This window comes from Taudactylus pleione, unplaced genomic scaffold (assembly GCF_031769625.1).
Source record: "Taudactylus pleione unplaced genomic scaffold, aTauple2 ptg000461l, whole genome shotgun sequence".
Classification (NCBI taxonomy): domain Eukaryota; kingdom Metazoa; phylum Chordata; class Amphibia; order Anura; family Myobatrachidae; genus Taudactylus; species Taudactylus pleione.
The window spans coordinates 671,695-684,661 of NW_028284863.1; the positions used below are offsets into that span (position 1 = coordinate 671,695).

At 52.1% G+C, this 12,967-nt stretch overlaps 1 protein-coding gene across 1 annotated transcript in view; it reads right to left on the minus strand.

Moving 5' to 3' along the window:
• Window positions 1-1,134: 1,134 nt before the first annotated feature.
• The window catches only part of E2F4 (E2F transcription factor 4), a 97,661-nt gene continuing 85,828 nt past the window's right edge, over window positions 1,135-12,967 (minus strand). Inside the window, exons 8-10 of the mRNA XM_088448609.1 lie at window positions 1,774-1,821; window positions 1,647-1,691; window positions 1,135-1,564 (exon numbers count right to left, since the gene is read on the minus strand). Of these exons, the coding sequence (XP_088304735.1) occupies window positions 1,452-1,564; window positions 1,647-1,691; window positions 1,774-1,821 (206 nt within the window). The 3' untranslated portion in view covers window positions 1,135-1,451. The remainder of the gene's footprint in view (window positions 1,565-1,646; window positions 1,692-1,773; window positions 1,822-12,967) is intronic.

The window sequence follows — 12,967 nt, forward strand, 5'->3', positions numbered from 1 at the left end:
AGCCTTCTGCCGCCATGGTGTAACTATCCCCTCTTCTTCCTGCACAAGATTATGTAATAATATATGTGTAATATAATGGTCTGTAGAACATGCAATCTTTCATCTGCTTGCCCGTCAGTGTCATCAGCATAACGGTCCAAATCCACATTTAGATCCTTTCGAACCACACAGCTCCTTGGCTTCTCATGCCTAGCCCCCAAGTCATAGACAAAGCACATATGCCACATAACCACACACCATCATAGCCAAGCAAAGCTCCCACTGTTCTACCCCGAGGTGATGCCCCCACGCTTCCCTCCGGCGATTCCCTATGTGCAGTAAGAGGGAGCTGTCAGCAGGGGGCATGGGTTATAGCCAATTCCACGCTTCCCTCCGGCGATTCCCTATGTGCAGTAAGAGGGAGCTGTCAGCAGGGGGCATGGGTTATAGCCAATTCCACGCTTCCCTCCGGCAATTCCCTATGTGCAGTAAGAGGGAGCTGTCAGCAGGGGGCATGGGTTATAGCCAATTCCACGCTTCCCTCCGGCATTTCCCTATGTGCAGTAAGAGGGAGCCGTCAGCAGGGGCATGGCTTATAGCCAATTCCATGCTTCCCTCCGGCAATTCCCTATGTGCAGTAAGAGGGAGCTGTCAGCAGGGGGCATGGGTTATAGCCAATTAGAAAATTCATGGATATTAATCCAGTGACCCTTTTTGTGAACTATATCAGTTGGGTAGACTGTAAGCTTTCAGGAACAGGCCCTCTCTACCCGCTGTCGTATGTCTGCACCTCGGTTTTATATGCAATAGCAGGGGATGAAGGAATAGCCAGCTGAACACAAACATTAACACTGCTGTAATATAGGTCATACAACCTATATCCGCTGAGTGCGTCACACAATGGGGTTAATGCCAGTACAATGATGAAATCCTCCCATGCTTTTGTCTGTGATCAGGGCTGTGCCTGAAAGATGGGCAAGTGTTCTGTGCAATACACAGCGGCATCGACGTGTGGTGCCCACTGCCAGTCGCTGTCTACAGACGTGTACCTGTAGCTATACGTGGCCACACACCTTCACTATATGATACAAAGGAACGGTGCTACTGGCCAAATATGGATTTATTTTATAAAAACAGGACAGAAGCAAGAACACAGAAGTATAAAAATAATTTTATATCCACATATATGTATCCATGAGTAAGTCTGAGCAGGGTCAGCCCCACTATGGCGGCAGGGGGCGGGGGGTAGGGGGGATCTAGTACTCCCTATTCCATCATTGTGGCCAGCAAGCAGCATCTAACAGTCTCATTGCAGCCACTGCTGAACCATGGCTTCACACGGGACGGAGAGGGACAGAGCCTTCTTCTCATCACAATCTGTGCCACAAATGGCTCTTTATCCCACCAAATCCGAAAAGAGAGAACCAAACGCTGTCCATATCCACAGTAAGGCACAAAGCCAAGTTCTGATATCAAAGGTTAAGGGGGACATCAAACAGATCACAGACCCCTTCGCTTTCATCCAAATTGTAGACATAGTCATGATCACCAGGAGGTGGAGACAGTCTGAGCAGCGGAGCAAACACTGTGGAGAAGGACATGGAGGAGGAGAAGACTGTTAGAGGAGAACCTGCCAAGGAGACTCATTATCAGAGATAACACCTCACCTTCAGAAGACATCAGCTCTGCCAGCAGGTCAGACGCGACGCATTCTGGAACACAGGGAAATGCCATGTAACAGTCTGGAAGAGCCGTCTAGCCACTCCTGAGCATGGTACCTGTATACCCGCTTACCTTTCATCGGATCAAATAGTTCTGAGAGATCTGTTGGTAATTCCAGAACTGAAAGACAAGGAAACAAAAAACTAGGTTATTGTGCTTCCGGTAAGCCCGTGTCTCACTGGGTAACACTAACAATTAGGTGCAAGCTGGGGGGTCAGGCATTTTAGGGAAAGGGGAAAAAGCATCAGAGAAGGACTGAGGAATTCTGGTTTGGAGATGAGATTTCCGTTACTGACCAGCATGAGAATAGCAAAGACCACCACTACATTCTACAGGGGCCATTCACTAGGAGACAGGCAGAAGACCGCATGACAACGACGACATTGTAAGCGCGCAGCGTTTGTCAGTCTGTGATGTGCCTATAATAAATGAGCAGTCACATCCATCATCTGATAACACGCTCAGCCGGACGTTATAGTCAGGTTGTCCAGCATGTTTGCCCAGCGACAGATGTCTAAACGACCAGCGATGCAAACTATTCTTTGAACGATTACGATATTGTTATCGTTCAATCGCTCAGCTTAATAGTCTAGTGAATGGGCACCTTAACCCCAACATGGCTACACAGAACAATACAGGGCAACGGGCAGGCGTCATGTGTCCTACAATGGATTAAACGCATTTCCAAAACTCGTATCTTCTCTACCATCCATTGGGCGACCCCCTCAACTATGGGGATGCAAAGGGGGCGCTCAAAGTGCAGACTGCAAAGGACGCATCCCGCACACCAAAGCGCCCCCCAAATTACATCCCGCACACCAAAGCGCCCCCCAATTACATCCCGCACACCAAAGCGCCCCCCAATTACATCCCGCAGACCAACGCGCCCCCCAATTACATCCCGCACACCAAAGCGCCCCCCAATTACATCCCGCAGACCAACGCGCCCCCCAATTACATCCCGCAAACCAACACGCCCCCAATTACATCCCGTAGACCAAAGCGCCCCCCAATTACATCCCGTAGACCAAAGCGCCCCCCAATTACATCCCGCACACCAAAGCGCCCCCCAATTACAGGATACATATTTTGCTGCATAGCATATATTCCCAATATCGCCCAATGTGGACATTACGGCTGCTGGCTGTATCCTTGAGGAGGATGGCCTCAACTCCGTGTGCTTTTATATTGCTATCTATTGCTTTTATGCCCACTCACATTTTATTTTTGATTACTTATTTTTACTACACATCTTTTTGGCAGCCATGGGCATGAGGTTTGCCCTGAGAGATGGCCGTGTCTGAGGACCATTATGTGTGCAGAGGCCCATGACAGGTCTCCTTGCTCCCAACGTTCCCTCTGCTCAGGCCCCATGAGGCTTATCCGGTTTCCGGGCCTGCTGTCCTATTTCTGTCCCATCTCCCTCGTATACCAGCTTCCACTGTGCGCACATTGATTATCACAAATGAATAACACTTCACTTAAACCTCACTAGTACTATACATAGATGCTAAGAATCATTCCTCAATATTGCTCTTATATTTAATCCAGCCACTATAGGCCCTAGCTGCCAATCACCCCTCCGTTACAACAGTACAGGATTAGGGGGAGCGGGTCACAATTTAAAGTTTGAAGGACAAGCCTCAGGTTTAGCTGAAGCATTCCCCGGATAACCCATTGGAGCAGGACATAAATGACCCCAGGTCCCAAGAACATTCCCCGGATAACCCATTGGAGCAGGACATAAATGACCCCAGGTCCCAAGAATATTCCCCGGATAACCCATTGGAGCAGGACATAAATGACCCCAGGTCCCAAGAATATTCCCCGGATAACCCATTGGAGCAGGACATAAATGACCCCAGGTCCCAAGAATATTCCCCGGATAACCCATTGGAGCAGGACATAAATGACCCCAGGTCCCAAGAATATTCCCCGGATAACCCATTGGAGCAGGACATAAATGACCCCAGGTCCCAAGAATATTCCCCGGATAACCCATTGGAGCAGGACATAAATGACCCCAGGTCCCAAGAATATTCCCCGGATAACCCATTGGAGCAGGACATAAATGACCCCAGGTCCCAAGAATATTCCCCGGATAACCCATTGGAGCAGGACATAAATTACCCCAGGTCCCAAGAATATTCCCCGGATAACCCATTGGAGCAGGACATAAATTACCCCAAGTCCCAAAAGAGATCAGCTTCTGAAAAACGTGGAAAAAAAAAAAGCAAAATGTGGAATTGGAGAGAGATTATGTACCAACCAACCAGCTCCTGACATTTTGCAAACACACCATGTAACATGACAGATAAAGTACCACCCAATCGGCTCTAAACCTCTCTCCACAGCTTGATACATCTCCCACATAGTAAGTTGGATCCAACAGAAATAAGAATCATTGTAATGGGGCACATTACAGCATCAGGAGGGGCATCGCTTTAGGACACCGTGTGTAAGAAATCAGGGCTGGACGTGTAATATTTGTGCATCAGCCTTCATGTATATCTTACCTGTAGTCTAATAATGTCATTATTTCTCTATACAGGATTATAAGAATCATTTCAGTATCATCACCTCTGTAGTGTCATGTATTACCCATGTGTCCATCTACACAGGATTCCTGACCTCTATTATTCAGTGCAGAATTCTGCTTTTACATGGTCCCATAAAGAATGACCCCCTCCCCACCCCCATCCTCCGCTCCCACCTCCCCTCCCCCATGCTCCCACCCATCCTCCCCCTCCCCCCCCCCCCATGCTCCCACCCATCCTCCCCCTCCCCCATCCTCCGCCTATAACCTGACATTTCCTTTCAGACGTTGGTTCTATATGAAAAACAATTTCTAAAGATGAAAGAAGAAGAGAGTCTATAGCCGCCATTATTAGGGATGTAATTATTAATTGGCTGACAACCGCCATTCCGAAGCTGCGTACTACCATACACACACTACCATACACAATCACACTACCATACCCAATCACACTACCATACCCAATCACACTACTACACACACACACACACTACCATACCCAATCACACTACTACACACACACACACTACCATACCCAATCACACTACACACACATACACAATCACACTACTACACACACACTACCATACCCAATCACACTACTACACACACATACCCAATCACACTACACACACACACACTACCATACCCAATCACACTACACACACTACCATACCCAATCACATACTATACCCACACTATCATACCCAATCACACTGCTACAAACACTACCATACCCAATCACACTACTACACACACTACCATACCCAATCACACTACTACACACACTACCATACCCAATCACACTATTACACACACACTACCATACCCAATCACACTACTACACACACACACACACACACACACACACACTACCATACCCAAACACTACCACACACACTACCATACCCACACTATCATACCCATCACACACATACATAATCAGGGAGACACTGTCACATACTGTCATATACCTGGTCTGTGTGATGGGGACTATATAACACTGTCATATACTACCCATCACACAGACCAGGTATATGACAGTGTTATATACTCCCCATCACACAGACCAGGTATATGACAGTATGTGACTGTTTATATAGTCCCCATCACACAGACCGGGTATATGACTGTGTTATATACTACCCATCACACAGACCAGGTATATGTCACAGTCACATATTGTCATATACCTGGTCTGTGTGATGGGTAGCATATAACACCGTCATATACCTGGTCTGTGTGATGGGGAGTATATAACAGCCACATACTGTCAAAACAAGAGATATGGTAAGAACTTACCTTTGTTATCTCTGTTTCTACGAAGTCCATAGGGTCCACAGGGTTGACCTTGGGGTATAGCTGGATCTGGATCCATGGGCACCACGCAGTTAAAGCTTTGCTGCTCCCAGGATGCACTTGGGTCCGTCCTCCTCTATACCCCGCCCCCGGCCACAGCCACCTCAGTTGGTAAGCAGCTAAGGCCGGAGGAGGAGACTAAACAGAGAGAAGGAAGACTGGAACACACAAGAAACCATACTCACAGAAATGGGAGACGGAAAACAGGTGACCAGCCACACAGCCCATTTGAAGCCAGGTGCGTCAGGGCGGGCGCCCTGTGGACCCTATGGACTTCGTAGAAACAGAGATAACAAAAGGTAAGTTCTTACCATATCTCTTGTTTTCTACTTCAGGGTCCACAGGGTTGACCTTGGGGATGTCCCAAAGCAGTTCAACTAAGGGCGGGGACGCTCCTGTGCTGAAAGGAGTACCCGGCGCCCAAAAGGATGCATCCTGAGAGGCGAAGGTGTCAAACGCATAGAACCTCAAAAACGTTTGAATTGAAGACCAAGTGGCCGCCTTACACAGCTGAACAGCGGAGGTGCCACGTCTAGCAGCCCAAGAGGGACCCACAGAACGAGTGGAATGAGCCTTAACAGAGGCTGGCACAGGTAAACCCTCCTGTGCATAAGCCTCACAAATAACGGAACGAAGCCAACGGGCTAACGTTTGCTTGTTGGCAGGCCAACCCCTCTTGTGAAAACCGAAGAGGACAAACAAAGAATCCGACTTCCTAACCGAAGCAGTCCGATCCACATAGATTCTAAGTGTCCGGACTACATCTAAGGAAGCCTCACCAGCTGAAAGATCAGGCGACTGAAAAGCTGGCACAAGTTCCTGATTAATGTGGAACTTTGAGACCACTTTGGGCAAAAACTCAGGACGAGTGCGGAGCACCGCTCTGTCCTGATGAAAAATCAGAAAAGGGGGGCGACAGGAAAGCGCCCCCAACTCTGACACCCTCCTGGCAGAAGCAATTGCTAGGAGAAAAACGGTCTTGAACGTCAGCCACTTGAGGTCCACCACCTCAAGAGGCTCAAAAGGAGGACCCTGCAAGACCCGTAGCACCACCGCCAAGTCCCAAGTAGCCACAGGAGGCACGAAGGGAGGCTGTATCCTGAGAACACCCTGGAAAAAGGTGTGAACATCCGGTAGTGTAGCAATCCGTCACTGAAACCACACGGACAAAGCAGACACATGAACCTTCAGAGAGGCCAGGCGTAAGCCGAGGTCCAAACCTGATTGAAGGAACTCCAAGATTCTGGAAACCCGGAACACCTGAGGATCATAGTTTCTGGATTCACACCACTGAAAGTAAGTGCGCCACACCCTGTGGTAAATCCGTGCGGAGGCAGGCTTTGCGTGCTTTAAGCATGGTACCAATGACTGAACTGGAGAAACCCCTAGACCTCAAGACGGCTGTCTCAAGAGCCACGCCGTCAAAGACAGCCGACCCAGATCCGGGTAAAGGCAGGGCCCTTGAGACAACAGGTCCCAACGCTGAGGAAGAAGGTACGGAGCGTCGATGGAGAGACACCTCAGATCGGAGTACCAAGGACGTCTGGGCCACGCCGGAGCAACCAGCACGAGCGTGCCGCCGTCCTGCTTGAATTTCCGCAGAACCCGAGTAAGTAAGGATATCGGAGGAAACAGATACGCCAGGTGAAACGTCCATTTCACCGACAGCGCGTCTACCAGACTGGCGCCTGCGTCTCTTGTCCGTGACCCGTAAACGGGCAACTTGTGATTGTGACGGGAGGCCATCAAGTCCAGCTCCGGCAGCCCCCACCTGTCCATGAGTAGCTGAAACACCTCTGGGTGAAGCGACCATTCCCCGGGATGCACGTCGTGACGGCTGAGGAAGTCCGCCTCCCAATTGAGGACTCCGGGAATGAAGACTGCCGAGATCGCTGGAATGTGACACTCCGCCCAAGCAAGGATGCGAGACACCTCCGACATCGCTGCCCGACTTCGAGTTCCTCCTTGGTGGTTGATATACGCCACCGTAGTGGCGTTGTCGGACTGCACCTGAACCGCCCTTCCGTGAAGAGCGGGACCGGACAACTGCAGGGCCCGATAAACCGCCCGCAGTTCCAGAATGTTGATGGGAAGAAGAGCTTCTTCCGCAGACCAACGACCCTGAAGTGACAACGAGCCGGTCACTGCCCCCCAACCCCGAAGACTGGCATCCGTCGTGAGCAGGACCCAGTCCGGGATCCAAAAGGGGCACCCCTCGACCAGATGAGCTGTCTGAAGCCACCAAGCGAAAGACTGCCGAACCTCCGGGGACAACACCAGCAACTGAGAGCGGATCCGGTGAGGTAACCCGTTCCATTCCGATAGAATCAGCCCCTGCAGAGGCCGGGAATGGAACTGGGCAAATTCCACCATGTCGAATGTTGACACCATGGAGCCCAAAACCCTCATAGCCGAATGGACCGACAGGCGGCAACTGCTCAGGCAACTGTGTATCCTCAGCTGCAGGGAGGAGACCTTCTCCGGGGTCAGGAAGATCCTTTGCTGACGAGAATCTAGCAGGGCTCCCAAATGAACCATCCGCTGAGATGGAATCAGGGAGGACTTTTTCCAATTTATCAGCCACCCGTGCGCTTGCAGGCAAGCGACCGTCAAGTGGAGATGATGAAGCAGTACCTCCGGGGAACTCGCCAGCAACAGGAGGTCGTCCAGATACGGTAGTAGCCGTACATTCTGGTCCCGAAGATGTGCGGCCATGACCGCCATAATCTTCGTGAACACCCTCGGTGCCGTGGAGAGACCAAAGGGTAGCGCCCGGAACTGGTAATGGTGTTGAAGGATAGCGAACCTCAGATACCGCTGGTGCGAAGGTGCTATCGGAACATGGAGGTAGGCGTCCTGGATATCCAGGGACACCATGTAATCCCCCGGTTCCATCGCCAGAATGATGGAACGTAACGTTTCCATCCTGAACTTGGGAACTCTGAGGAATTTGTTCAGAGACTTCAAGTTGAGGATAGGGCGATGAGAACCATTGGGTTTCCGCACCAGAAACAGAGAAGAATAGAACCCCGTCCCTCGTTGTAATTGAGGAACGGGAACAATGACCCCTGCTGTCAGCAAGGACTCTATAGCTTCCTGAATCTGTAAAGACTTGGTCGTATCCTGAGAAGGACTCGTGCAGAAAAACTGGTGGGGCGGTCTGTGCCGAAAAGACAGGGCGTACCCCTGGGAGACTACTTCGCGAACCCAGGCATCCGTGGTGGTATTGTGCCAGCACTGGGCAAATAGAAGAAGTCGGCCTCCCACTCTGGGGTCCCCCAGAGGGAGGCCCGTCCCATCAGGCAGAAGGTTTATCTTCCTGCTTGGAAGAAGGGCGCCTGGCACTCCAGGGCTGCTTCTTGGGCTTAGAAGCGGCCTTGGTCGTCGACTGCCTCGGGAAGAGGACTGACCTTTTGCCTTGCCCTGAACCCGAAAGGACCGAAAAGCAGAGCTCCGTACCTTGGTAGGAGCAGAAGCCGAAGGGAGGAAGGCTGATTTAGCCAGAGTGTCCACAATTTTGTCCAAGTCTGGACCAAAAAGCAACTCCCCATTAAAAGGTAAGGCCTCCAGTCCCTTTTTGGAGTCAGCGTCAGCTCTCCAAGACCTCAGCCACAAGGACCGACGCGCCGACACAGCTGCAGCCGACACCCGAGAGGTTAGCAGGCTTGCGTCTAACGATGCTTCCCCAATGTAGGAAGCCGCATCCCTCATTTGACCTATCAACGCTCTCTGGATCTCCGGAGCATCTTCCGGAAAGGTATCCTCCAAAGCATTGGCCCAGCTCTCGATGGCCTTAGCCACCCAAGAGATGGCCATGGACGGACGGGCCACCGCCCCCGAGAGAGAGTAGATAGACTTCAAACAAGTCTCCACCTTCCTGTCCGTGGGATCCTTCAGGGAGGAGATCGACGCCAAAGGCAGCGTAGCGCTTTTAATTAAGCGGGTAACGTGGGAATCCACCGCTGGAGGAGTTTCCCACTTCCTGCAATGAGCCTCCGGAAACGGATAGTTCGAAGCCAACCGCTTCTGCGGTTGGAACCTCTTTCTAGGCAACTGCCAGGCCCCTGCCATATGATCCGTCAATTGATCGGACAGGGGAAAAACCGTCGAAGCTACCTTGGCCTTTTTAAAATTTGGGTATTGTGACCTGGGGGCGGGCACATCCTCCTCAATGTGAAGGATGGCCCGCACCGCCCTAACCAATGCCGGCACATTAATGGAAGACTTAGCCTCCATCTCCTGGGCCCCGGCATCCGAGTCAGAGTCTTCATGGATCTCCCAGTCATCCGAAGACACGTCCGTGTCCGTGAACTGAGCCGCCAGTGAAGCCGGAACAGAACGCTTGGACGCCCGTGGGGGCAAATCACTGTGCAACATATGTTGAAAAGCCGATGATGAAGCCGCCAGACTCTGAACAGAGCTGGAGAGGACGTCCACCCAAGGCAGGGGTACTGCCCGAGGATACCCCTGAAAAGGTACCATCGACTGCTGCGGCACCGTGGGGGATTGCCCGTATACCGGCAAACCCGCATAAGGACCCACAGTCTGAGACCCGGGAGGAGACTGCACCAGACGAGTCACACCCGGGGAACGGGGCATGGTAGGCTGGGGCAACGCCCTAGAAGGGGCCGCAGTCGGGACCGCAAGTCGATCCGCGATTGACGCCAGCACTTGCGTAAACATTGCCCACGGAGGATCCTGCGCCACCGGGGGTTTAGAGGGTCCAGGTACCAACTGGCACCGCCCGCACAGACCGTCCTCAGACAAATCTGCCCCGTCAACCCCTGCCGAACAGCGTCGGCAGGAAAACAACACAGGAGCCTCGGAGCGCTCATTCCCCTCATCAGACATGACACAAACTTTTTTGCAATAAAAGTCTCTCACCGAAACGAGGTAAGGCGTATAAGACCCTCGCACTCCCAAGTATGCAACCCAAACAGCCCACAATATGGTACTGAGGAGCACACCGCAGTATGTGACGGACCTCACAAATAACAAGAGATATGGTAAGAACTTACCTTTGTTATCTCTGTTTCTACGAAGTCCATAGGGTCCACAGGGTTGACCTTGGGGTTATAGCTGGAACAGGATCCATGGGCACCACACAGTTAAGCTTTTAGCTCCCAGGATGCACTTGGGTCCTCCTCTATACCCCGCCCCCGAGCCACAGGCACCTCAGTTGGTAAGCAGCCTAGGCCGGAGGAGAATATGGAACAGAGAGAAGGAAGACTGGAACACACAAGAAACCATACTCACAGAAATAGGAGACGGAAAACCGGTGACCAGCCACACAGCCCATTTGAAGCCAGGTGCGTCAGGGCGGGCGCCCTGTGGACCCTATGGACTTCGTAGAAACAGAGATAACAAAGGTAAGTTCTTACCATATCTCTTGTTTTCTACTTCAGGGTCCATAGGGGGTCCACAGGGTTGACCTTGGGGATGTCCCAAAGCAGTACAACTAAGGGCGGGGACGCTCCTGTGCTGAAAGGAGTACCCGGCGCCCAAAGGATGCATCCTGAGAGGCAAAGGTGTCAAACGCATAGAACCTCAAAAACGTTTGAATTGAAGACCAAGTGGCCGCCCTACACAGCTGAACAGCAGAAGCGCCACGTCTAGCAGCCCAAGAGGGACCCACAGAACGAGTGGAATGAGCCTTAACAGAGGCTGGCACAGGTAAGCCCTCCTGTGCATAAGCCTCACAAATAACGGAACGAAGCCAACGGGCTAACGTTTGTTTGTTGGCAGGCCAACCCCTCTTGTGAAAACCAAAGAGGATAAACAAGGAATCAGACTTCCTAACCGAAGCCGTCCGGTCTACATAAATTCTAAGCGCCCGGACCACATCTAAGGAAGTCTCACCAGCTGAAAGATCAGGGGACTGAAAAGCTGGCACAACAAGTTCCTGATTAATATGGAACTTCGAGACCACTTTGGGCAAAAACTCAGGACGAGTGCGGAGCACCGCTCTGTCCTGGTGAAAAATCAGGAAAGGAGGGCGACAGGAAAGCGCCCCCACTTCAGACACCCTCCTGGCCGAAGCAATTGCCAGGAGAAAAACCGTCTTAAATGTCAGCCACTTGAGCTCCACCGCCTCAAGAGGCTCAAACGGAGGACCCTGCAGGACCCGTAGCACCACCGCCAAGTCCCAAGGAGCCACAGGAGGCACAAAGGGAGGCTGGATCCTGAGAACACCTTGGAAAAAGGTGTGAACGTCTGGTAGTATTGCAATCCGCCGTTGAAACCACACGGACAAGGCGGACACATGAACCTTCAGAGATGCAAGGCGTAAGCAGAGATCCAATCCTGACTGAAGAAATTCCAAGATCCTAGAAACTCGGAACACCTGAGGATCATAAAGTCTGGACTCACACCACTGAAAGTAAGTGTGCCACACTCTGTGATAAATCCGTGCTGAAGCAGGCTTGCGTGCCCTGAGCATCGTACCAATAACCGAACTGGAGAAGCCCCGAGACCTCAAGACGGCTGTCTCAAGAGCCACGCCGTCAAAGACAGCCGACCCAGATCCGGGTAAAGGCAGGGCCCCTGAGACAACAGGTCCCGACGTTGAGGAAGAAGGTACGGAGCGTCGATGGAGAGGCTCCTCAGATCGGAGTACCAAGGAAGTCTGGGCCACGCCGGAGCTACCAGCACGAGCATGCCGCCGTCCTGCTTGAATTTCCGCAGAACCCGAGGAAGCAGGGATAGCGGAGGAAACAGATACGCCAGGTGAAACGTCCATGTCACCGACAGCGCGTCCACCAGACTTGCACCTGCGTCTCTTGTCCTTGACCCGTAAACGGGCAACTTGTGATTGTGACGGGAGGCCATCAAGTCCAGCTCCGGCAGTCCCCACCTGTCCACGAGTAGCTGAAACACCTCTGGGTGAAGCGACCATTCCCCGGGATGCACGTCGTGACGGCTGAGGAAGTCCGCCTCCCAATTGAGGACTCCGGGGATGAAGACCGCCGAGATCGCTGGAATGTGACCCTCCGCCCAAGACAGGATACGAGACACCTCCGACATCGCTGCCTGACTGCGAGTTCCGCCTTGGTGATTGATATACGCCACCGTGGTGGCGTTGTCGGACTGCACCTGTACCGCCCTTCCGTGAAGAGCGGGGCCGGACGACTGCAGGGCCTTGTATACTGCCCGCAGTTCCAGGATGTTGATGGGGAGAAGTGCTTCTTCCGCTGACCAACGACCCTGAAGCGACAAAGAGCCGGTCACTGCCCCCCAACCCCGGAGACTGGCATCCGTCGTGAGCAGGACCCAGTCCGGGATCCAAAATGGGCGCCCCTCGACCAGATGAGCTGTCTGAAGCCACCAAGCCAAAGATAGCTGAACGTCCGGAGACAACACCAGCACCTGAGA